General features: G+C 35.4%; 1 protein-coding gene across 4 annotated transcripts in view; it reads left to right on the forward strand.

Annotated features, from left to right (window-relative positions):
- Nucleotides 1-27,993, forward strand: part of DMD (dystrophin) — a 950,620-nt gene that overhangs the window by 766,062 nt on the left and 156,565 nt on the right. For all 4 annotated transcript variants that reach the window (XM_030448312.1, XM_030448319.1, XM_030448327.1 and 1 more), the window contains exons 58-60: nucleotides 6,248-6,368; nucleotides 7,012-7,280; nucleotides 27,183-27,329. In XM_030448312.1, the coding sequence (XP_030304172.1) occupies nucleotides 6,248-6,368; nucleotides 7,012-7,280; nucleotides 27,183-27,329 (537 nt within the window). The remainder of the gene's footprint in view (nucleotides 1-6,247; nucleotides 6,369-7,011; nucleotides 7,281-27,182; nucleotides 27,330-27,993) is intronic.

Here is a 27,993-nt window from a genome sequence, read left to right on the forward strand (position 1 = left end):
CATCCAGAACATCGGGATGAAAGAAACAATATAGATGTAAGAATAGAAGTAAGGTATGGTGAATAGGGACAAAGTGGCTTCACAAAATTTATTTCCTTCTCACTTCTTGATTTTTCTTATCTGCCATATGCAGAAACATACAGACTTTAATCTTTGGTCATCATGTCCATCAAAGCTGGAACATTATAATTCCTTTTAGAAATATGTCCTCTCTTCCTGTCGACTTTCTGCAGCTTGTCAGTTGAAGGTATTCTGATACCCTGTGGAAAAAAACAAAACCAAAACATAATCCCTGAAATTAGGCTACTCTCTCTGCTCTTCAAAGATGTCTTAAAAAGGAGGAAAAATCAATTAGTGCAGCACTCCTAACTTCAGGTTGTCTTTGGCAAAATCTGTTTGCATCTTGGAGTTTTTTCTACTGTATTTTTTTTCCGCTGGACACTATGGATTTCCTGTTACTCTGAAAGTTTCTTAAATTTTTAGAGAAGCAGATTTACAAAGCCTATGTCTGAATGAACATCTTAGCTAATTTCTCGACATAAGGAAAATACATTTTAAAAGGCTTGCACCACAAGGCCTTTTTGAGGCACAGCTTGTGAAAAGACTTAGCACTCAGAGTATTGGATGTGAAAACAAGTAGTAGCTAAATTTTGGTCTTGAGAAAAAGAGTCTGCTCATTGATCATTTTGTTCTCCTGAATGTCAGTCCTGCAATTCAGTCTTCAGTAAACAAGATAAGTCAATGTGTGATCTGACCAATCTTTTAAGTGACCCAAACTTCCAGCTTTTGTCTTCCTATATCAAAACGATGTCTTTATTTCTGTGAAGAATTGTTTTTGCCAGGTAAAGCCAAAAGTGAACAGGTAAGTTCTTCATTGGAGAAGGCAAAGCCTCAGCAAGGAAACATTATTTACAAGCAGTTTAACTGCTTGCCGTTGAGAAATGTCATCATGAATGCAGAAACAATTTTATGCCTGAATCCTTCTTCTAAAGTTGTCTTGCAAGCTGATTTAATTATTTTTTCCCTTAAGGATGAAAGTTAAAGAAAATACAAACATATTTAACCTCTCTATCATTTAGAAGACCATATGGAATACCTCAGACAGTCACAGCAGAGATGAAAAGAAGTTGCTCCTTATTGTTAGAATGCTCCTCATCATCAAGATTTGCATTTAAGGGTAGGATTCAGATGAACACTTAGAATGCTGGAGTCTATGCCAGAGAGCTTGAACTCAAAAGAAACAAAAGATACCCAAAATCAAAATATTGTTGCATTATAAACGTGAGGTGCTTTTTAGCTAAGACAGTTTGGAATTTATCCCAAATGCACTCACATAACCTCTATTTGTTCAAATTTATATATACAGTGGGTCATTTTGTCAATTTTTGGCATCTGAAGAAATTGTATCTATGTCAAAGTCTTAGAATGTGTGTGTGTAGGGGAAGCAGGAGGGCTATTCAATGATAAAAATACTGGTGTTCATCAAAACATTACTTATCTTGACTTTTTTTTTTTTAATAAGTGTCAATGTTTTATTGAAATCTTATTAATAACTGTGTACGTTACTGATACTCAGTTAGTTAACTTAGATATCATGCAGATGGCCTACTCTTTCTTTCATTCTTTTAAGAGCTGTCACATCTGTGTAGTGACTGTAGTGACAGCATAAATAACACTTATTAATATAGAAGTTAATTATTAACTGTTCCTTGGAAAACCTTTCACATGAAATGTTTAGCAACATTTCCTAAGACGAAGAACAATTCCTGTTTTAACACATTAACCTTTTTTAGTTGCACTGTTAATATTTACTTTTTAAAACTGAGGTCAAAACTCACTCTTAAAAGTAAACATTTTTGTTAAAAAACATTGTGAATTCACTTCATTGTACTCTTTTTCTTTAAAATGAATTATATATATTCAAGATATCTGCTTTTCTAATAGAAGAGATAGTTAGTTTTACTAGTGCTTCTCATCATATTTTCATCTTTCAATTTAAACAATCTATGCTTCTCCATCTAAAGGAATTTAAGGACACCTCTGAGAAGGTAGTGAAGGCCTGAGATAAACTAATCAATATATGCATTATTAAAATGGTGGAGAGAATGCCATTACTGCTGTATTGTCGATGACAAATAGAGATGCTTAAATAAAGTAGTTTACTTGGTTTTCTGTCAGGTCATACATTATGCACATTCGATTTCCTCTACAGTCACCATGAAGTGTGGAAGAAGTTAAGAAATTCAATGAAATTAGCCTGAAATCATTAGCTGTAAATCAGACATTCATTTAGACTAATTCTGCTTTCAATGATGGTCTGCTTATTATAAAGATGTATTTGTCAAGGTTCTGGATAAATTAGATAAAGAGAATTAGTTTCTTTTTTTCTTTTTTTTTTTTCCTTTTTTCTCAAGAGAAGGTAAAATGTCATTTATTGCTACTTACAGTTTGTCTTGTCTTGTACATATTTCACAACAAACTTTTAATCAGAAAATATGACTTTATGATCATATGGTAGAAAAATTTTTTGAATAGGGTAGTATGAAATGAGCATTCATTATTTTCAATGGTGTTCTCTGCTACTGCTCCAGTCTCATGTTTTTTTCATTCTCTCCTTTTTAAATTTCTTATATCAAAACACAACTGAATCACTCAGTAGAAATATGCAGATCAAAACTGGGAAAGGCAGTGAAAATTGTAGATAGATCTTAACACCATAGTGTTTACTACAGTACAGATCAGGATTTACAGGCTATAAATGGATCCACTTGCTCAAAAATCCAGAATGAAAAAGCTGGGAAAGAAAACATTTATCACCTTGGCTTAATGTTTCCCTTTAATAAAAGAGAAAGAGACTCTCTTTATATTATAGTACAAAATCAGGAAGTTGACATTAACATTCTTCTATGGTTTCAAAAAGATAGATACAATGATTTCTGCTTTCACACTTCATGGAGTGAATTATGCGAATTTGATTGTTATTCTTGTTCTGCTGCCCAAGATATTAGAGGAATGTAGCTTTAATCTTCTTTTGGAAATCTTATGCTACCAGGTATATTTGGTTGGTATGGTTTTTTGCAAAAGCAGGACAAGCTAAAATATGGTTTTTTGTTTCTTTCTCATTGTACCTGCAGAGACAGGGGTTCACCTGACTACAGCAGCAGCATATCACAGTGCTGTTGGTTTCTAAATTAAGAGCTCAAAGGCATTTCTGGCTTTTGAATACCCTGTAAGTTGTTGCAGTGTTCTGCATTCCAGTTTTCTGGAATATCTGTGACTCCGTCCTGTTCTCCATGTGTGTGCACAGACTGGACCTCTGTATATGTGCCTCTTGTTTGATTAGTTTTGTACACAGACATATGACAATATGACTTTTGATGTCACTTCACATTAACAAATGGAAGCAAAGCACACAGTACATGGCAGAATGCTTAAAGTTTTGATACCTGCTGTTTTACTTGAGCTGCAAACCTGACATATGTTAGTGGGACAGTGTGATGTAATTTGAGGTAAGCACAAAGGCTAATTACAGGAATATATTTTTTCTCATTTGGATGCATTAAAAAAGCTTATTATATTTCCTCTTTCCATTACACTGTTTGCAAGAGTCAAGTATGAGCTATTGAAATTTCTAAACCTAAAAATTTCTAAGTTAGAGATTTAACCCTGGAATAACCCTACTCAGTTTTTACACACAGAAATGTCCAGTGGTAGTTTACTTGTTAATCATTGACTCATAGAATGGCTGGGATTGGAAGGGACCTTAAAGATCATCCAGCTCCAAACCCCTGCATGGGCAGGGACACCTTCTACTAGATCAGGTTGCTCAAGGCCCCATCCATCCTGGCCTTGAACACTGCCAGTGAGGGGGGCAGCCACATCTTCTTTAGGCAACTTGTGCCAGTGTCTCACCACTCTCACAGGAAAGAGTTTTTTCCTCATCTCTAGCCTAAATCTTCCCTCTTCAATTTTTAAACCATTTCCTCTTGTCTTTTTGCTACAGACCTGTGTAAAAAACCCTACCCTAGCTCCCCTTAGATATTGGAAAGTCACTCTAAGGTCACCTTGGAGCCTCCTCTTCTCCAGGCTGAACAACCCCAACTTCCTCAGCCTGTCTTCATAGGGGAGTGCTCTAGTTAGAGGCTCTATTTCAGTGTCTCTCCTCTGGACACTGTCCAGAGTGTCTGTCTCTCCTCCAGGAGCTTTATGTCCTTCTTGTGTTGGGGACTCCAGAACTGGACACAGTATTCCAAGTGGGATTTCACAAGAGCAGAGTAGAGGGGAAGAATCACCTCCCTTGACCTGCTGTCTCTGCTGCTTTTGGTGCAGCCCAGGACCCAGCTGGCTCTCTGAGCTGCAAGCACACATTGATGGCTCATGTTGAGCTTCTAAAAGAATAAAGATTGAATAATGAATAAAGATTGTTAATATACAATATTCTTCTTTATTTATGCAAATGAGCGTTGGTTCTTAAGGGTCAGTGTGGTTGTCTAAAAAAGTTATCACATATTATTGAGCGAAAGATTCTCCTATGCTATCAGTCTTAATGGATCTGAGTCCCATTGATGTCCATGACACAAAAGTATTTTTTTATTTTGTTATTTCCTCTAACAAAAGTGTATTTTGCTGAAGGTTTTCCCTGATTCACAGATAGTTTTTCACTGACTAATAAAAAGTTTATTTAAATATTTATAGTAGAATAATGTAGTTATTTAAGTTCACTTTCCTGAAATATGGTAAGATTTTTTTGCCTGTGATTATTCGTATTGTAAGCAGCAGCTGTGATTCTTATTATTCTGTGGGGCATTTCCTATATGGAACATTTTATATCAAATATAATTCAAAGTGTAATGAACTTTTTAATATTGAATTTATAAAATTTCATTAGTTTGCATAGAAACCCCAAAATTGTATAATTAGTATAACTGAATTTGCTAATTTATGATGTAAGAAAGCTATATAGTGCCTATGGTGTAAAAAGAATTTTCTAATCTCTGGACACATGGATCTCTTTTTTATCATTATAGGGGTTGTGTAACACTCCACTGTAATTATCTGCATATTTTACCTACATGCTACTTGAAAACAGTATGCATGAAATACTGTTTGATAAAGAGAGAAAGAATATTGACATAAAAAAGTGGCAAGGATTCATTAGATAAATTCAATACAACATGCAAAAACCCAATGTGATGTGCAACCCACAGGCCAGATTTTATCTGCACTTCTGTGCAGCAAACATTTGAAATCAGGTTAATGGAATCTTAAATTTTCTCTAGTGTCCCCCTCCCCCCCCAGAATAAAATACTGAGATATATAAAATCAGGAAATAGAAAAGAGATAGTAAAAGAAGGTGCTGCTGGAGGAAGGAAAATGCAAATAGAAAAAAGGAAAAAGACAAGAAAGGAGACAGGTGCCAGAAAGCATGGCAGGAAAGGTAAGGATGAAAGGGAGAAATACAGCTGATCTGAAAAGGAGCAGAATGTACCATGGCACAATGTTAAATGTAAAGATATGGAAAATTATAAGTACTGATTTAAGCAACTAGGAATTAATTCCCAAGGACTACTTTCTGCTCTTTAATTTTTACTCACGAGTGCCTACATCCAGTCTAGATTATATTTCTGAATTTTCACTGTGGCCTTGATTGTGCATTTCATTACAGTTCATGTAATTTTGGAAGAGATGCATCTACACCACTGTTAGAACCGGTTATGAAGTAATATATTGGAATTTTTCTCATTACTATTTCTCAAAGGTTAAATGTCAATATCTGTAGGTCCTTTTTTTTTTTTTTTTTCTTCTTATGATAGAACAGTTGTCAGCAGCCGTAATGAAGGGGTAGCAGTGAGATTTCCCTTCGCATTCTGCAAATCTTGCTTTCAGGAACAATTGGCTATGCTGGTGCAGTCCAATGCAGAGACAGTCAAAGCCTTACCCTCTTGCAGCCTAGTTTTGGAGCTGACCTTGATGTCCTCGGTGTTAATCAACAAAAGGATTCCCCTCACAGTGAAAATTTGATAAGCAACCTTGAGTACTTTTCAGAATGCTGGCAGAATGTCTGTTCCTTTGATTGCAGCATGTCAGGTTAAGGCTCATTATCTCTTACTTTCTTTTTTTATTACTACTTGTAATATACAAATGGAAGCTGATGGTGGAAATTTTATTCTTACATTGATGAAAACACGGGCTAGCACTCAATATTTCATTATATATCCACTTACAATAATTTTGTTTCATCTCTCAGGCTTTCAAGAGGGAGCTGAAAACTAAAGAACCTGTTATCAGGAGTGCGCTTGAGACTGTGCGAATCTTCTTAGTTGAGCAGCCTGCGGAGGGACTGGAGAAGATCTACCCAGAACCAAGAGGTAATTGATGAAAGAACAAGGTAATAAGACATTGCTGGAAAGATCAGTGATGATCAGTAATGATTAAATAAATTCTGCCAGCCACTGTGAAAGTATTCCTTTCACGCTCCGAGTTGAATGTCGGTATTCAGAAGCTAAGCTAAAAATATAGATGAAAGAAACCCTTAGCAATCCCTCTGAACACTGTGGGATTAAATAGACATGCATATTTATAAGTAGGTTTTGAAACTGGCTTTAAACCTTCAGGACTTGTCTATAACTGTAGGCCCATTTGAGGTCTGAAAGCTGCAATTTAACCTAAAATTCAACTTATAGTCTCAATATTACAAAAGCTTCCAAATCCACTCCATTGCAAGCAAACAATTAATATTAATATATGTGCAGAACTATTTTAATGAATCAGGACACAGCTGATAAAAGTTTAGCTATGCATTGCATACTTAAACATGTGTTTATGTACTTAAATGTATATTTTGGTGAACTGTGTTGTGTCAAGATTTAAATTTGTTGTAAAATTTTCAAATGAGAATATATCAATAAAATAAATTTCACAGGTGTCTTTAGTTTTAAGCTCACTCAGATGTCAATTAATTTTCTTTTAACCCAGAATATGTCTTAAAAGCTTCTTGACTTTCACTCTTAGAGCTGTCACCTGAGGAAAGGGCCCACAATGTTGGTAAAGTTCTCCAAAGACAAGCAGATGAGGTCAGAACTGAGTGGGATAAGCTGAATCTACAGTCTGCTGATTGGCAAAAGAAGATAGATGATGCTCTTGAAAGACTGCAGGGCCTTCAAGAGGCTATGGATGAACTGGACCTGAAACTACGCCAGGCTGAAGTGTTCAAGGCATCCTGGCAGCCAGTAGGAGATCTGCTAATTGACTCTCTGCAGGATCACTTAGAAAAAGTCAAGGTATGTGTTAGTATAGCAGTGTTTCTAAGTATCAAATAATGGGCTCATTCACTGTATGAATTCCAAATAAGGATTTAACTTTCAAAATGAGAAATTGATAGGTTTGTATCATAGAGATTTGTTTGTTTTGGTTTTTCTTTAAAGAAAAGTACACATTAGGAGTTTTATAATTTCAAGTCAAAGTGGAATCAAATGAACATTGATAATGTATCCTCTTAATGTGTAAAAAGCACTACGTAAATTATTTTTTACTTAATGCCTAACTGTTTTCAAGGGTTGCTTCATAAAACTCTTGAGGATTTGTCCTCTTTTAGCATGACTGCCATGGGCAGACTTTGTAAGTACTACAGGATTCCTTCAGCTAGAGCAGAATAGAGACAGTTGCCATTTTGATAAGAACAAAGTGCCTCTGTTCCATTCGCATAAATGGGAATCATCAGTCATTTTGAAAGAGACCTGAGCTGACTGTTATTTTCCCTAGTAGAACATTGGGATCTAAGGGAGAGGAAATAGAATGACTAATGGCAAGAAAAATGCCCTTAAAATCATACGTAGCTTATAAAAAAAAGTCCATGAGTTTTAATCACACAGAAAATTTAATAAATGTGCTGTACAAATGTTATACAAGACAAATGAAACACTTGGTAGCTAATGAAGAATTAGCTGCAAAATTTGTTTATCTTTATTTAAATTCATAATTGAACAGAAGACATCTAATTATAAGTTCTTAGGAGGTGCCTTCTACTCTTGCCATGATTTTTTTTTTGTAAGTTTGAAGAAGATATTCTGAGCAGAAACACTGAATCCCTGATATTAGTGGAAAACAAAGCAAGTTGCTTAATTCTAAACCTGCAACCGTAACTATTGACTCCATAATTACACTGCTGAATTCCATTAGTTTAAAAAAAAAATATTTGAAAGAGCATAGTGAAATTCTAAGAACAGCCATGACAAAATAGAAATCTTAGCACTTAAAAAATCCTGAAGTGTTATCAGTCGGTAGATGTCTGTTTACTCATTCTGACGTCTTAAAACAAAGGCCAGGCAGAAAATGAGGCTTCTGTTTCAAGATTTAAAATGAGATGCTACCACCTACCCCCTGATTTTTATCTTAATTTTGCCATATTTACTTTAAAAATATGAATATAGACTGCTATAAGACCATACTGTAAGACCATCAGTGAAACGGTAAATGAAAAAAACACAATATATTCATATCCTTACAAGCTTTAAATTTTCATTTCATATATGACAGTGATCTGCTAGATGCACATGGCAATATTGTGCTTTCAGCACCTTCTAAATGATCATAATGGGCTTAAGTAATATAAGAACACAGTAGGCCGCAAGCTGAATGATATTAATTGTGTAAGAAGCACAAAAATTGTCCTAAAATGTACCCTTTAGAAAGTATGCAGTGCTCTAACAAAATCTAATTCCACCATAGATACTGAAAATAAATGTATGTACTAACTAGGCAGTGCAAGCATTTTTATGACTCTGTTAACCACCAAGAAAGCTACAATTGTGTCTGCAGTTAAGAGACCTATATAAAACTATGGGGTTTTATTTTGTAGTTTTTATGGCAGTTATTCATATTTATGACATTCATATTTTTTCTTAGAGTGAAATCCTTTTTGGAAAATTTTTAAATCAAGACCAATGATTTATTTAAAGCTAAAGCAGAGTATGTAAATCCTTAAGAAGTTTTCATGTATGTATATGCTGCATGTGCACTAGCTAGACTATAGAAACTTCTGTCCTGATCCTTCATACCCTTACTGTATCTACCTAAACTGTACAAATATTTGAGACAGACTGACCACCCTAGCCTTAATTGCTGGGTTTAATTTTTCAAAGCCTAAGAGGAGGTTTTAATGTAAATCTATTACCTCTGACATCAGTAATAAGACATGATTTAAGCCCATTTTTTTGTTGTATACGTTTTTTGGATAGTAAGTTCATTTATGACCTTCTCCATGTTTTGATAGATTTAGATGTAACCATTATTACTATCTCAGTAATAATGATAAAATTCAGTCAGTTTTTCTCCTCCTTCCTCTCCCCCCCTCCCAATTTTGTTCAAATGAAACCCAAACAGTTGGAAAGCTATTTTTTTCAGTGTTTCGTTTCCACAGCTATCAAAGATGAAAGAAAAGGGCATATTTTGGCTACTTTTGAACAAGAAATTAAAGCGAATTTCTGCAAAAGGTGATGCATTAATTTTCTCCATAAGACTTTAACTGCATCAAATAAAATTTCAGTGACAATATCATGTTCATAGCTATTGCTTTGAGAGGAAATTAGTTACTGAAAGAATTGCTAGTCTAATGCCCAAAAGCCTTAAGACTAAGAAAGCTAATGTGAGGGCATTTGCACAAAAGACTATTTTAGAATTGACTCAAAGCATTAGCCAGGTGAACAGCAGTGTCTGCTTCTTGTGTACTATGGAAATAAGAGCATTATTCTTAATCTAAAATGGCAGTCTAATGATGGGATGATCAAAGTGACAAGTGAGATTTCTGGTGGAGGAAAAAGTGGACAGTGGGGAAAGCAAGCTCCAGCTGGCTCAGCACTGAACTGATTCCTCCTAAATCCTAGTTACCACTTCCAGTCTATAGGATGAGTCCTTAGCTGGAAAACTGCAGTAATCCCCAAAAATGTTGTATGCATATATGAACAGAAAATTAGATAAAAACTGTTACATAATTCCTAATGTGCAATTTAAAACTTACAATATTTGAGACTGGGAGTATCACTCAGACATTTTACTGAAATTTGTAGATTGAAGATGCCTTCGATACCTGCTATTTGTCCTGGATAAGATGATTTAGCACATGCCTGCTTACTACTGTTTTCGTCTTGCTCCCCTCAGTCAGTGTTTCACTTACAGATGAAACACTTTTCCTTTGCAAATGTTTCATCTAAAAGGTAAATTTATTGAAGACACAAGTTATTACTAAGCGAACAAGGGTATTTTTTCCTGCATAATTTAAATTGTGGGAAAATAATGGAAGATTAGCAAGGATGACTCTACACATGTTCAAGTCCCTTGCAGCTGAGGTGTCGAAAAACACATATATCATACTAAACATTGTTTAGTCTTGTGTGTTTAACATGTAGAACATCTGTGATAGACTTAAAGGCACCTTATCAACCATGCATGAGATTCCTGCACTGCTGTGGGAAAAATCAAAGCACAGTGCTAAACTACACCTGTGTGAATCCCTGATATACAGGCGAAAAGAGCAGGTCCTATGATCCTGTAGCAGGGACCAATCCCTGCAGTGCCTCTGTCCTTGCTTGTCCATCTCTGCCCAGATGCTGCTTTAAGGATTGGTGAGGTAATGAAAAAGAATTTACTCTTTGCATTTCATCCATGGTTTTGTGGTTGTTCCTGCATCCTACCTGTCCCTGCTCTCACATATCCTATCAGCCAAACATCATAAAATTGATATATTATACATCTCTCATCCTGTCTCCATTTTTTATGATTTGTATCACAATGACTGATGATACTAAAGTGTGAGAGAAACTACCCATTACTCTCTGCACATCTAAGCACCTTGAGTACCTTCTGGGTAGATCTTCAACATATCTGTCACATGTGACTGCAATTTTTGCATATCCTTTTCCTAACTGGGATCACAGTAGCATTCCGAATCTTAAGCTGATGAATAACTTCCTAGGGAATGAGTTTACCCTTTGCCATTTGTCACTTTTCTTTTTAGTTATAGTGGCTGGAGATCTTAAGGTCCATGGGGCTGAACATTGAACTCGCAGAAAGTAACTGATCATTGATCATTATTAACTCAGATGCTTGATCTATATTAATGTACCAGTTGATATTAATCTCCGATTCTGAAGGCAAGAGAGAGTTTTAAACATCTATTCCAAAGAATGCAACGTAATGACCTATAACCAAAATATTCCTCAGACATCTCTTCTGGGCTTTTGGTTTCTTCCTTTTTTCTTCTGGGTGATCTTATCTGCAGACTGAAATATAATTTACTTTCTTAATAATGCACATTCTTTCTATTCCAAGTATATCTTTCTGTTCATTAAAATCTAAGCCATCATTGAACTGTCTTAAATTCAGTTCAAGCCCAAACAAATCTATGAAATGTTCCCTAATATTGATTGCTGATAATTTTGGTGGTAACTCAGATGATATTTTGCACAAGACTTGAGATTTCTAATTCTCTCTACAGCAAATTCAGCAGATCATTTCTTCTTGAAATCACACCAAAAAAATTTTCTCCTTTTCATCGTGGTGCCTATATTAAGCTTTTACTGATGTGCAATAGATTTGGAATGATACCTTTCTCATCCATTGGTTATCCTATTCAAAGACCCATTCCAGGAATTGGCAGGAGAATGACCTTGTCTCTTTTCCCCCAAAATTTTCTTTTGCTCTATATCAACCAAGACCTTGTTAATGGTTATACTGCTAGTGTGCAAAATCATTAAAAGCCATGCTACTACTTTCTCATTGTTTTATTGTCTGTCTGTAGACAACTGCTGAGAAATACTAATAGGAATAAGTACCCTTAATAAGTTTTATATTTTGATGCTTCTACACTCTAAAAAAAAATTTTTTAAACTAGAAGCCACATTTAGGGTTTTTAAGCACAGAAGTTTCTGACTGAAAAAGCAATTTTAATGGTGTGGTTTACCTGTTACTAAAGGTAGTTCACCTACTCCACCACACTTAGGAGGGCATAATGCAAAGCACTTTCTTATGCCAAAGATATTCTACCATATAACCAGTGGCATATAACTGCTTTAGTTTTCTGTCACACAGAACACTGTAAATGTACAGCAGAGCCTCTAGAGTCCATGGGGAATGTAATTAATTTCTGATATTTTTTAAGCACTGTAAAGTAAAAAAAATTATTAATAATAATCAAAACCAACCAACAACTGCCAAATAAAAGCTGAATTGCTTATTCCTATTTTCAGTCAGCTCCATTCTATTCAAGAATTATTTTTTTGCCTTCATTGTCCCACAGAGGGCACCTTGACTAGATTTAATTATTAAATGTAAAAAACAGAGCAGAATTTCATGACATGTCTTGTAATTTCTTCTGAGAAGTTTTCACAAAAATCTTAATCTTGCTTCATAAGAACTGGTTGTTGTTCTTGCAGATTCTGTTGTTATGGTTATGGAAAAAGCAATTACATGGAAAGACTATGGACTTGGCATTTAGATTATGGGTTTTAAGGTATTTAATGTAAAAAATGTATTCACAAAGGCTGTAAGTATCCTTTTAAATTTTTTTGTCACAGCAGTACAATCTCTCTCTACTAATTATTTTCTACAAAACTGTAAAACAAAAAGCAATAAAAAATTCACAAGTACTGCACAAGTTCCCCTTTTGTTCTGAAATTTCAGGCGTTAGTTATATATGCTGTTTATTTCAAATTTTCTTCAGCATAATTGACAGTTGTCACCAATTGTATATCACTGACAAATGTTCCCTGGAAAGTGCCAACCTGAAGCTTCTAGCTAATTTGTAAACTGAGCAGTGTTTGCAGTTATGGATAAATGAGAAATTAACTGGTTTGCTCATCATCTACTCCAAAATTACTGTCTATGTAGCTTCAATCCCTTTCTCCCTAGTCACCTCTTCTCCAAATGACACAAAAAGTAAGATTTTCAATTTCAGCATTTCCATTCTGTTCATATGTGGGTACAGAAATAAAATAAATAAATTTGGCAAGGTTAAAATACTGTATTATTGTAAGTACTCTAATACTAAATCAGCAATTCCAGGAAAAAATAATCAAAAAGAGTACAGACCTTCTTCTATTCTTCATTTTGGTACTGCTCAACCACCTCTGTGCCAAAAAGAGGTATTGCAAAAAAGTGAACTCTTACAGTGCTATTATGAGGGAACTGTGTTGAAAACTGCCAACAATGGAGATTCTAGAGCAAAACAAGTTGAATTTCTAATATGTATTCTCATTCATAGAAAAATAACATTCCAATACTCTTTAAAATGCTTAGATAATTGATAATTTCCTATTCTTCCTGAAGACGGAAAGATTTTTATAAGGAATTATTAAGGGTACCATACAGAAAATCCATACAGGGTGACACCAAAGAAACAAATAATGACCATAAAGGATGGCACCTGAAAAAAAAAAACCAACTAACAATGGTCCACATCCATTCCTTCCTAATAATGGAGATCTATACTGGACATGGAAATATCAGTTTTAAAGAGATCCATGGAAGCTTTGCAAGAAATAAGTATTTAGAAGATGTATTTAACAACCAGAATTTAAATCTAGCTCGGTAGCAATAGCAGTACTAGATTCTTGTTAATCAAATTGTGGTGAAATTGTAACATGATGCTCATGCTCCTTTTCATTTTTTCAGCCTGGAAAGTAAAATGACATCACACATAAAATGCCTTCTGAATCTTTTTAATTCTTCTTCTTTACTGATGGAATCTATGTTCCTTACAAAAAAAAAACAAAGAACAAAAGACAATATTGTTCATATGGAAGTTTGAATTTATATCAACAGCAAATTACTGTGATTTGAAAGTAAATTGACTTTCTGGGTATTCTGAACAAGCTTACTTGGAGGCAAGCTTAATTTTCTAAGGTTTGTTTTAAATATGAAATTGAGTTAAAAACCATGAAATACTTCATCACATAGTTGTACCAGCTGAAGTTAGTTCTGCTATGCTTCTTAGCTTCTAGGAGATGAAAGCTACTCATTTGTGTCCTGTGGTCTCTTAATCTCATTCTAACACTTTATGAATCAATTTATTTTCTCACATAAAAAGAAATATATTCATAAGTGTTTATTAAATATGTAATATTCATGTATTTTCAACTGATACAAATTTAATCTAAAAGTCTCATCTGCTTTATGTTGTTGCTATGTAATCAGTCACATAAGACTGGAGATTTTGTTAAGGCAATTGTCCATTTCTAAGCCCATTTTAAATACCTGAAGCAAACTATCTTTCCTTTTGCTGATTCCTTTTGCAATAAGCTAGGCATTTCTGATCTCATTTTTAGATGCCATGACTTTAATTATTGTGCATATTTTATTGAGGCTAGATTTCTTAGTGTCTTTTGTCTATATTAAGATACCAATTTTAATGAAGTGTACAAAATCTGGTTTACATAAGGTTAATACAAAATGCTGAGCAAGCAGAGAAGTGAAATCTTGGTCTTTTAAAATTAAGACTGCTAATGACCATACTACTTATAGGGAAACAAGAATAATTGAGATGCAGAAACATTTACATTGATCTTCTAACAAAGAAAAATAATAAAATAGTATTCTTTAATTAGCTTTTTTGGGAATCTCAACAGCTAGTGTGAGAAACACACTAGACCTTGGCCTAGTGGTCTTGTAGATCATTTTGCAGCAGGGACAGAGCTGCACCAGATTTCACCTGATGTGCACCATGTTTGTGTTATTACAATTAACACAATCATTAACAGACCAGATTAACTATTTTCAATTAAGGATCTTTGTGCTAAATAATACTTAAAAATTTTCCCTGATAATAAATGAAAAAAAATTTCTAACTCTAAAGGAGAAAAAAACTTACCAGTCAAAAATGGAAATCTTTTTCTACCTCCAACCCAGTTTGGCAGAACATGCTATTATTAGATCAACGAATTTCATTTAAAGCCATTTTTTTCTTGTATGAACCCACCCTGCTGATTTCAGTGGAAGCTCACCATGCACATCTGCAGGCAGAATTTGACTTTTTAAGTACTGGTAATCTCTGATCTTGGTTTCTGACAGCCTGCTGAGAGAGATGAGTAATACATGTATAAAGACTTGTCTGTCATTTTATGCCTCAGAAGTTCAGAATTGAGGTCAGACCAGAACATTTTTAAGAGACTGCTATTTATCATTTTATTAGAAATAAGAATGGAGCTTGAACTTCTAGAGGGAGCATTCAACATTAATGTTTAAGTACCTTAGTGGCATGGTTATTACAGAGACTCTAGCATTTAGCATTTTTGTTTTAAGTGTGCCGTAAAGAAGGAGTATATAGTGATATTAGTCTGGTGATTGAGTATTAACATTCCTGGACATTACATTAAATCAAAGATGCTCTGTAGCTTTTGAGATTCTGCTCAAAAGTCATCTTTCACTAAAAACCTGGAAATGTAAATATCCAAGTAAAAAGAAAAATACAATGCAAGTGAAATATTTCTTTTTACTCTGGGACCATTTTATTCAGCCTTTCTCTGAGCAAGTGTAGGTGGCTTAAGGGAGAAGCACAGCCAAGGAATATTTATAACAGAAATCTGAACTGCCAAATATAGTCTGCTACTGAAACATTTCTACGTAAAGCAAAAGGACATACCAGACGTGAATATATAACTAGAGATGCATCTGTTCAGTGGGACACAAGAGGAGATAAAAGGGAGAAGGAGTGACAGAAATTAATTTTCATGTTGTTTTCTTTCTGCGAGGAAGTATTTTTTTTCCATTAAGAGAAGTCTGCCAATATAATGGTATTAATGATTTTTCTTTTTTTTTTTTTTTTTTTCTTGAAACATTGAGTCTCCTGTTCCCTGGAATGTATTTGGGGGTTTAACTATCAGGCGTTCAGATTTTGTAATTATAGTGTTACTTTGACATGTCCAAATCAATGAACAAAATAAAATCAATTTATCAAGCTCGTATGCTGATACACAGTAATTATTTAGAGATTGCTTCAAGTAGAGAGTGCAATGAATGTTAGATTACTTAGACTGTATATCAGTGCCCACTTGCACTATACTTTTCGCATTTTAATCTTTATATACTTAAAGCCTAATAATTTTTTGTTTGTTTGTTTGTTTTCCAAGGTTAACTCATCATAAAACCTGATAATTGCTATTTCGCACTTTTACAGTGTTTCTTATGTTCCAGTTAGTATGAGTTAATCTCCTCAGCTTCTTTCTGAGACTGCAATAGAAGTAGTATTATCCCCAATTTACAATTAGGGCAATTGAATTAGTGAAACTAATGTGTTGAGACAGCAATGATGCTCAAATTATTTTTCTCTCTAGTTTTTACCTGCAAATTGTTTTATTTTAGTTGGCTTTGATTATCCAGAGGATAAAGAATGACAGTTTTTTTCAGCTTCAGCAGGACCCATAGCTACTCGTTTCACAGAGCCACCCACAGCCTGCTCTCCTTCAGTACATGGTTGGGCAGGCTGACACCCAGAAGGGTTTCAGCCTGGATGTCTAAGAAAGGTGGGCACTGCTCCTGATGCAGCTTCCTAGACTGTGTCTGGTACTGCTATAAAAACTCTGGGTATATTTAATTTTTATGTTTTTTTTTTAAACCATCTCTTTTTCAGCATTTTGTTTTAGTAGCCTCTCTTCCTAAATTAGCTTAAAAAGTAAATTGGTCTTCCTTATGGGCTAGTAAAATCTAATGTTAGAATTGAGTTCTCTTGTCTGGCATTATTGAAGATGTTCTTATAAGATGTAAGAAGTCTAGGAATTTCCACCTCAAGGTTTGGACTTGATGTTTGATCCATGCTCAGTCCCTACATATCAGTGGTGGTAAAAAGGTGAAGATGTGGATTACACTATTAAATCAAGAATATAAAACCATAACTCTTGAACTAGCCATCTAACCAGCATTCTTCTGGGAATTAGAGACCTGCTGCAATAAGTCCTTTTGGCCTTAAGCTCAATGAAAAACTGTTCCCCTTTCATTACTAAATTTATGAGGCTAAATATTGTGGAATATTTACATAGTAAATTTAAAGACATGTTGACATATTGTAAGTAAACATGATCTTTAATATTGGGGAGAGGAGAAAGTAAAGATTTATTTTAAAATTAAATAAAGATCTATGCATGTGTTTTGTTAGGAAAGACAAGGGGAAGCTTTGAAGCTTCTTACCTGATTTTAGTGCTGTTTGAGTGTCAGAATACAATCTGTGTCTCAGTATTTTCTAAACTAAGCTTTTGTATGGCCACACAAGAAATTTGTGTTTTTCCTCCTGAGCTACTGGTTCTGTCTGCTGATGTCTAGGAGCTTGGGTTGTATTGTAATATCATGATACAGATATTGCAATCTTTCTGGCTTCAACTACTTTCTTTTTTTTTGGCACTGAAGTACTATTTGGCCTTTAAAATACTCTGCTGTTTTACAATGCAATAGTGAATGACTTTGTAGTAACTATTTTCCGAGAAGGGGAACTCCTGTGAGTCTCTTATTTCCTGAAGAGCTTTTGCTAAAAAACACACGTTATTCAACTTTTTATGTTTGTATATATCTAATGTACATTGTTCACAAGTTAACTGAAAGACTGGTTAACTGGTTTAAAAAGAGGTTTAGCTATTGCTCCACAGCTTAAGCATATATTTTTTTTTCAAATGCTTTTAGCATTAATAATGCTGAATGAAGCCATACTTAAGGAGAAGTTTCCCTTGCAAAAATTCTTTTATGTTTTCTGTGTACTACATATACTTACCCATATACTTCATATACTTCTGGCATCCTGGCTTGTATTAGGAACAGTGTGGCCAGCAGGAACAGGGAGGTGATCATCCCTCTGTACTCAGCTCTGGTGAGGCTGCATCTTGAGTCCTGTGTTCAGTTCTGGGCACCTCACTATAGGAGGGACACAGAAGTGCTGGAGCATGTCCAGAGAAGAGCACTGAGGCTCCTGAAGGGCCTGGAGCACAATTCCTGTGAGGAGCGGCTGAGGGAGGTGGGGGTGTTCAGTCTGGGGAAGAGGAGGCTCAGAGGAGACCTCTTGGCTCTCTGCAGCTGCCTCAAGGGAGGTTGGAGTGAGGAGGAAAACAGCCTCTGCTCCTTAGGGAACTACAATAGGACCAGAGGAAATGGATGGAAGCTGTGCCAGGGGAGGTTTAGGCTGAATGTTTTTTCAACATTTTTTCATTGAGAGGGTTATCAGACATTGGAATGTCCTGCCTAGTCACTATCCCTGGAGGCATTTAAAAGGTGTTTGGACCTGGTCCTTAGGGACATGGTTTAGTAGTTAGCTTATGGTGTTGGTCTAAGGTTGGGCTGGATGACCTTGGAGATCTCTTCCACCCTAAAACATTCTGTGATTCTGTGATGTAGTGTGTGTTAGACTTTCAAACTACTATGAAATGCTTCAAGCTTCTTACAGTTTCTAGCCACTTCATCTCTTGATTTTTAGATTGGCTTCTTGCTTGCAAAACTGAGTAACTGTCTTTAATTATGTGGAAAAATTGGTGCAGAACTGTTTATGAACACTTCAATAGTTATAGGCTCTGCCATGTCATGGCTATGGTTGTTATAGTAGAGTGAATTACAAGCTAAATTTGCTCATTTATTTGTCCCCTCAAAGAAGAACAATTTCAGAATAAACAGCAAGACAGTGGGATAGGTTGTATCTGTTCAGGGATAATAAAACTGCATATCAGTTATTGATTTAAAAAATAAATTAAAGAATACACAGTAACAAAGTGATATGTGTTTCGGGATATATGCTTCTATTTATTACTGTTCTTCTGTTTATTAAATTAGATATACTAATCATTAAATGTTTTTTTTCTAGATGTAACATTGCTGCAAATCATAGCTTTATCCCTTGGGAGCTCAGAAAAGGAGAAAATTATTAATTGGCATTAGTTCATTTTGTATTTAGTCTATTCAAATTTTAATATCTTTATTCTTATGGAAATACTGAGTTAGTCTTCCAAATTGTAGGCAATAATTTCTGAAAAATGTAATGTTTTATCAGATTCAGAAACACAAAATTCAGAATGGCATAGAACTTAAAGGGCATTTGATTTTGTTTCTCCTCTGATGTCTTCTATTTGAACTATTTTTATCCCAGAAGATGATTTATATTCTACTCTAGTGCATTCTTGCTTGGATATTTCTGAGCTTATAAAAATATATAGGATGGAAAATCAAATCAGCTAAAATTCATTTTATTTCAACACTGCCTGTCCCCAGGAGCACTAGAATCAAATAAAAATACAGTGTGAGTTTAAAAGGAAGCTAAGTGTAGCGTATTGAGTTAGCAGCTGACAATTCAAGGTTTCAGTGAAATTTGAATCAGAAAACACCAAAGCCATCAGAGAAGAAAAGGACTCATTTTGAGTGAAAAAAATATAAAAACTGTGAAGCTGTCCTAGGTAGAATTTGTCACTTAGTTCAACCTAATACGTTTTTAATAATAAAACCTGAAGATACCCTCTGGCCCATGAATACTTCTGCCCTTGGACACTAAGGGAGCTGAGGTAGTGAAACGTCAGTGCTGGTATGAGACAGCCACTCACCTTACTGGGCAATTGGATCCTGCTCTGATTTAGCTGCAGCTGCTGCTGGTATAAAAAAACCCCACAACACAAAATCAACTGACACAGGAGGGCTTTTTTTTCCCTAAGCCATGTCATATTTTCATCACAGTGCCAGATGTCCTTTTCTGTCTCTTTCACTGGTTATGAGAATTGAGGTTTAACATAGATTATGCTACCAGGAGACTCTTCTATATGAGGGAGTTTTTCAAGAAAATGCTAGGCTGACGTGAGGGCACTGCCCTCACAGACCAGGGAAGCAATCTTTCTTGTAGTTGGCCTTTTGAAATCTGCTGGAATATTCCCTGATGAAATATGTAAGGGGATGAACTTTTCATGCATATACTTCTGGATGTATATGAGTCCTGATGTGATGCAGCCAGAAGTGCTAAACGAGTTGGCAGATGTTACTGCAAGGCCACTATCAATTACCTTTGAAAGGTCTTGGCAACTGGGAGAGATTCCTAAATATTGGAAGTGAGCAAGTGTCACTCTCATCTTCAAGAAAGGAAGGAAGAGATCCAAGGAACAACATATTAATCATCCTCACCTCAGTCCCTGGGAATTAGCCCTGATAGGGCAGCTAATCCTTGAAACCATCTTCAGCCACATGAAGACCAAGAAAGTTTTTTTGGAGGCAAGTCATGAGTGGCGTGCCACAGTGGTTGATATTAAAGCAATATCATTTAGCATCTGCATTAATGAACAGGACCCTGGGACAGGGCAGAGATAGATGATACAAAAGTGAGAGGAAATGCCAATGCACCAGATAGTTGTGCTGCCATTCAGAGGGACCTTGACAGCATGGAGAATTACACTGAGAGAAATCTCATGAAGTCCAGCAAGGAGAAATGCCAAGTCCTGTGAGACAGAACTCCAGGCAACAGTACACACTGGGGCCCCATTGTCCAGAAAGCAGCTCTGCAGAGAAGGACCTCAGGCTTCTAAAAGACAGAAAGCTGACTCCAAACTAGAAATACACCCTCATGGTAAAGTAGATCAGCAGCACCCCGGGCTGCATTAGACAGGGCAGTGACAGGAGGTTGAGGATCATTCACCTTTGCTCAGCCTCAGTGAGGCCCCAGTGGCTCCAGTGCTGGTGGTCTCCCTGGTACAAGGGGGATATGGACATCACTGGTACAAGTCCAGTGCAGGGCCACAAATACTGTTACAGAACTGAAACATCTTTCCAATGAGGTGGGGCTGAGAGAACTGGAACTGCTCAGCCTTGAGAAAAGGCAGCTTGGGATGATATGAATGTCTGTAAATACCTGATGGTATGAAGAAGAGGAAGCCAGGCTCTTTTCAGTACTTTCTGAAGAGGCAATGGGCATAAATGAAAAAAAAAAAAAGGAATTCTGTCTGAATACAAGACACCTGTGGGTGGTCAAACACTGAAGCATGTTGCCCAGAGAGGGCATGGAGTCTTCATCCTTGAACCTGACAGGACAAAGTCCTGGGCAACCTGCTTCTCACCAGCCCTGTGAGAAGGGGCTGGATTCAGTGATCTCAGGAGGTGCCTTCCAACTTCAGGCATTCTGTGATTCTGTGTCTCTGCAATAACAACGTTAACTATTTTTAGTTCTGGATCTGGCATTTGATTTATAATTTCCTTTTAGAGATAATTAAAGTTACTAGTATGTTTAAGTGAAATGATATGCTACAATAATTGATTTAATCTTCTTAGGTTATAAACAGTCTACCATAAAGCCATATTACCCACCCACAAGAGCAGGACACTGATGGCAAATCAATTTGCAAAATACTCATTGGTCTTTTCTTAGAATCTTTTTTCTTTTTTTCCCTTTTTTTTTTTTTTTTTTTCCTTGTTTTCATCTTTGCTGCAAAATTTTCAGGTCACTTTAGAGTTTTATGAAAGTGCATGCTGCTGCAATGATTTTCACAACTAGACATACAAAACCCAAGCATTTAACTATTAATAACAGTGAGAAATTCATGTTCCAGCCTCCTCATAGCTCTCCAAACCTGCATGCTCTTGAAAAGTTTATTAGGAAGTGCAAAACGTACAATTTCTAAATATAGCTGCTATGATGTTTAGCCCTGCAGAAAGTGTAGACTAGATATGTCATTATTTGTCAAATATTGTTATTTTTATTTGGTTTGGGGGTTTAAATTATTATTATTTAATTAATTATTATTTTATTATTTATTTATTTATTTTTACTCCCTTTCTAAAAGGATAATAAGAAATTCTTAAAATTCCTTGGGCTGAGGCTTGTAAAAACTCAACTTTAATGAAAGAGGTTACTGTCTACTAGAAGTCTTGCATTTACTATAACTGTGAGATACCCCAACAGTCTCAATCTGTGTTAAAGGAGAGGTGCTCCAGCCCTCTGATCATCTTCTTGGCCCTCCTCTCGACTTACTGTAAGTGCTCCCTGTCCTTGTATTAGGGAAAACACAGAAGGTCCTCACATGGATAAATAGCTAATGATCGGGTTATTTCCTGTAAAAGATAGAAAACAATAGGCAGAAGTCAATTTTCCTGATGGTGAGGAAAAGGAGGTGATTATTTGTGCTTCAAAAGTTGTTCTGTCCAGCATATACATAAATAAGTTGGAAAAGATAAGTGGCACCTATCTTGATGATAGAAGCCTATTATTCAAAGTATTTAAGATGAGGACAGATTGCAAACAGCTATAGAGAAATGTGTCCTTCCTGACTGGCAGCAAAGTGATGGCAGATGAGACTGAGTGCTGATAAATCTCAAGCAAAGCCTGTGGAAAAAACTATCCCACCTGTATATGCCCTGTAATGAGATATCTTGTATCCTTTTTAAACATTGCTTTAGCACAACAGACATTTCTCTGAAAACAACACATCAATACTCAGGACTGTTCATAAAGTCAAAAGAAGTGCTAGAAATTACTGAAAAAGCAGAAAATATCATTATACAATGGTGTAGGTCCCTGTCCTTCCTATATCATGTACATTGTACCCGGTGTTTTGGATCCCCTATCAAAAAAAATATTATAGCAGATGAGACAAAAGATATGGAAAGCTCCTCTACAAGGACAGACTAAATGGAGTAGGATTTGTCTTGTCTAGAGTAGCTGTCTGCTAGCTGCCTGTTGTTCCAATATAGTAAATGAAAATGTGCTCAGTTTTGTTGTTGACATTCAAAATGTGACATGTCATCCTATATTAAAACCTTATAATATGTTCAACTCCTGGTTTTGATTAACCACTGAATAAGAAGAGACCATACAGGGATGTATATATGTATATAACTTACAGGTATCCACATTTAATCATATACATCATATACATCTCAGTCTTTGTATCTCAAACATGGGAAAAATAAAAAAATATGATGGAGACTTTGTAAAATCTGCAACAGCACAAAAAAAAGTCCATTAGCACTGGGTGATCATTGTCTTTCATGAGGTAAGAATTAGGGATGGTCTCAGATGGGTCTCAAGCAATAGATATTTTTTAAAAAGGTGTTTCTTCAACCAAAAGGTTGAGATAACCATAGCATATTTTGTAAATTCAAGAATCAAGTAGCTAATTTCATGCAAGGCAAATCCTTCAAGATCTGGTTGACAAAGAAACACAGCTCCTGGCTCCCTACTTGCTGAACTAGAAGAACACAGTAAGAAGCAGGGAAGCTGATGCCTTCCCTTACCATCTTCTCTAAGCACTTGTATTGACTGCTGTCAGGCAAGGGACTGGACAAGGTGAGCTTTTCATCTGACTGATTATGGTCACTGTGTGTGCAAAACTTTTAATATTTAGCTATTAGGTTAGGCTGCCAGTGGTATGTCTTCTAGAAGTCCTGCTAATTTTCGAAGGCATTTTAAAATATTTGCTATCAGGACTGTACAGATCATTTGAAATCTAATCTACCACACAGAGTATCACATGCTATTGAAAGTCATTCTTGCATAAGGACAGCTACAATGAAGGTAATTTGGGGCTGTTGCTCCTATCACTGTTCACACTGAGAAGTCATTTACATCCTGAGCAATTTAATTGGTTCAGGGAGGTCTCGTTGTGGTAGTGGTACACTGCTTACTACATATATTTGTTTTCTAAATTGCCAACAATATAGTTCTCTATTTTTTTTCTGATATAAACCTGTGACACATAGTATTTTTTATACAGAGGGGAAAAATAGAAAAATTAATCAGTCATACTATATTTTCTTGTAGTGAAATGAGGCAACCAGGTGCCACTAGTTGCCAGGGAGTGAGCATGAGCTTGTGTCAAGCCCACCTGTGCCTGATTAGGGTGGGGCCCCACTGCGCATGAGCTTTGTTGGCCCTCTGGTTCTGCTCATGCGCAGTGGGGGCCCACCCTAATTAGGCACAGGTGGGCTTGACACAAGCTCATGCCACTCCCTGGCAATTAGTGGCACCTGGTTGCCTCATTTCACTACTTTTTCTGATTATTAAAATATAAATATTCTGTAAAACTTTTCAGTCATACTGATGAAACAGTAAACTGATACAGTATGTAACATACTGTATGACATACAGTATGTATGTCATATACATACTGTATGAAACACTGATGACAACTCAGTAAAATTCTAAATTTCTGCTTCTGCAGATGATGAATACTGTAGAAAATTTTTTATTACTATTTTTTATTACTATTTTATTATTTTTATTGCTATTATTTTTTATTACTATTTGTTAAACTTGTTTGAACACTTGTTGAAAACAACTCACGTTGAATTTTTCGTACCCCAAAAGAAAAAACTGGTTCCAGCCTCATATATTTTGACAGATTTTCTGTGATAAACTGTTGTATAAACCACAGTCCTATAGTCACTGACATTTTTAATCATAGAGTGACATATCTCAAGTCTTTCTAGGGATTTTCTCTCCTCTTCTCTGAAGTTTTTAATTTTAAGCTCACTGGCATGAATTGGAAAACTGTGTATTCAGTACCACTCTTTTCATGTTGTTGCTGTTTCTTATGTCTGGATTTGTTTAACTTATAAAATTGCTTGTAAAAATTCAGGCTTAGTAATAATAGAATATAGAATATTGAATTCAAATATGTTGAAATAGCTGTTGTATTTTGTAAATTAGAAAATTAACATAATGGTGCAAAAATCAGCATCCTTGCAGCTGGAAAAAAAAAAAAAAAGGAAAAAAAAAGAAAAAAGCAAGCATTAATAGAGGTATCAATTGAAGAGAGGGTAGAAGTTTTATTTTTCACTTCCATGTGTATTTTCATTATTTGATTTCTTTATTCTGATTTGCTTCTGTGTCTAAGCCTTACTGCTCTGTAAAATAGCTATCAAAAACATACTGAGTAAATATGAAGGATTTTCTGTTTCATCTTAATTCATGTATAATGATTGTGTGATTTACCTAATCAGTTTTGTGAATCTTCAAATGAGACTAGTACCTTCAAGTCAACATTGAAGTTACAAGTAATTCATCTGATATCAGACACTTAATTGTATGTTTAAAACCAAGTTGTTTATAAACAGGGCTGTGTGCTTTGCTGAAGCAATTAAGTTTTCAATCAAAGCCTGATCCTATTGCAATACAAATTAATAGAATACTGACTTAATTTAATTCAGGAACTACACTGAAGTTCATTGTAATATCGGAACTGATCTATGCAGGTGATCTGCATTTATTCTAGTGGGATTTTTCATTTTACAGAGACATATGTAATTGTGGTTTTTTACTTTTTAGCAGGTATTATTATATATTGTACATCATAATATATGAAATATGTATTTATGTATGTTTTGATAACTGGTAAAATTAGCTGAGAAGCATTCTCTCATATTGGAAATGAAGTAACATTGGAGAAATTGAGTTCACCATCCCAAATATAATCCACAGAATCATGGCCAAGGCTCTTGTGCCATGGAAGCTAACAAATCACAGCAAAAAATAACTATTTGCAAGTGGAGTGTTCACAGAATGGTATATATAAATATATCTTCAGCCTTCGAGGCCTTTACCTTATGAGAACAAATTTCTGTTTTTAAAGCATGTTTTTTGTTCTCTGAATTCAATTACTAACTAAAATGATCAGTGTAAGGGTGTGTATAACTCTGTGGGATAAAATCAAGCGTGCAGGCTCTTTACTTTGTATTGTGGACCTTGGTCTCCACTACAGTGTAAATCACTATTCCCGCCAGTAATGTCAGTTGTTCAGTAGAATAAAACTTGTGAAACTGAGAAGCCAACTGTTATGGCATTGAACTTGATATATGCATTTCCACTCACATTGTGCCACTTGTATAGTTCTCTGCACTTTGCTTTACAAAATACACATCGCTTCTGATTGTGTATTTTACAGATTTATCATTAGAGTAATTCACTGTACATGAGTGCCACTTAAATCAGACTAACTCCTTATGTTGCAAGGTAATTTAACATAATTAGTGGGAGTCAAATCTGGTTTTGAAAGACATTTGAGGAGCAATTTTTCAATGATGTTTATCTTTAGTGCAGTTCATGGCATTCTAGTGCCTATGAATGTCTTCATACCATTTACTCTTAAGGTTCAAAGAGATACTGAATGGGGTTTTTTTGACCTTTTATGGATTACGTGTTGATGAAATGATTACTAGGCAATAATTTCAGGTTATTTTATGACCTAAAATGAGATGCAGACCACATGTGGCCTGTATTAAAAATGCCAAGAAAAAGCAAGACTAATACAGCAAGTAAATTATATTGCCTTTGTGAGCAGACATCATGCGGCAATAAAAAGTGCTCTTGAAAATGACAGATTGCGTCCCTTAGAAGTGACTCATTGGTACATTTAGACATATTTTATCATGTTAAAGACTCATAAATGTCTCACTATAAAAGATAGATATGGAACAGTGGAATATCTGCATAGAGATTCCCCTTTTTGATATAGTCATGGTGCCCTAAATTTGCCTGAATTTATGCATATGCATCATGAGGCTGTTGCTTTTAAAATCATGAAACTTGCAACTAGCATCTTTTTTTTTCTACCTACATTACTGAAATTATTAGCTAGACTTTTCTAATGTATAGTTTAAACATTATCTTACAAGGTAAGTTATTTTATTTTTTTCTGAAATATGAGTCATACATATGCCAGTTTGGGATTTGCAGCAAAAAGAATTTGTACATATTCTTCCTGTTACTAACCTTTTATTTGTAATACACAATATATTTTGGGGAAGATCATAGCCTTAGATCATAGCCTTAGTGAGTTCTGAAATAGTTTTAACATTGCTTCTCTTTTTTTCATTTGTTATACTTGGAAACAGCAGCTTTCCTCTGTTTTCATGTGTTAAACATCACTGATCACTCCCATCCACCCCAAGGAAAATGGGCTACACACACAGAAGAATGAGGTGGAGGGAACATGCTCTGCAGTCCACATCCCAGTGGGTGTGCTGGTTAGAGAGTTGGCTTAACTGGCCAAACGTTGATATGAACATTCCAACTTTATGTCACTTTATGAAATGCTTATCCTTGCGACCTAAAGCCCACATGAAGTTATATAAAAAGACTGTTGACTGTGTCATGATCAGTACTTTTTTCCTTTCAGCTTGACGTGGGATACCATTACATTACTAATCAGCCTTTAGTTTTTGTAGCACTCATCTTTATTTATATTTAATTCACACAGGTTTATCGAGCAGAAATTGTACCCCTTAAAGAAAAGGTGCATCACGTCAATGAGCTTGCTCACCAGTTCACTCCTCCAGATATTCAACTCTCCCAGTACAATCTCAGCTGTGTGGAGGACCTGAACACTAGGTGGAAGGTGCTACAGGTATGTTTCCTATGACGTTTTTCTTTATGCTGCATTTAAGAAATTATTTTTTTTATTATTACTGTGTGTTTGTTTTTTCCCTGTGGAATACCACCAAAAATATACTGAGGATTGAAAGAGGAAGCAGACTTTCAGTCATGCTACCTATACGAGAAAATAGGAATTAAAGCCGAATGCTCTATTTTCATGTACTTCTGAATACTTTAGCAAGTAAAAGTAGAAGTTCAACACTGAGCTGGATGAGACTTTGGGCAATCTGGTCTAGTGAAAGGGTGGTTGGAACTGTGTGTGCAGGGGGGTTTGAACTAGGTCCTTTCCAACTTTTAAGGTCCTTTCCGACCCAAATCACTCTATGATTCTATGAAATCTGGTGATCCAGTTGTTCATGCAGTTAAAGTTCTCAGACAGATAAAATGCCTAATCATATTTCACCTTTTAATATTAATATTTAGAATTTTTGCTGCCAAATATATTATATGATCATTTATTTTAACTGCTTTGTGTATGTTTTTTTAATATTTTTTGGTGTATACAGAAGATTAACTTAAGACAGTTTACTTCTACTACTTCATTACTTTTACTACTGTTTAAATAATTTTCAAGAGCAGCAATTTTAAATAAATTGCTCACAAACAGATTAATGGTTCTGTGCAGTGAAACCTTT

The sequence above is a fragment of the Calypte anna genome, chromosome 1 (assembly GCF_003957555.1).
Source record: "Calypte anna isolate BGI_N300 chromosome 1, bCalAnn1_v1.p, whole genome shotgun sequence".
NCBI classification, from domain to species: domain Eukaryota; kingdom Metazoa; phylum Chordata; class Aves; order Apodiformes; family Trochilidae; genus Calypte; species Calypte anna.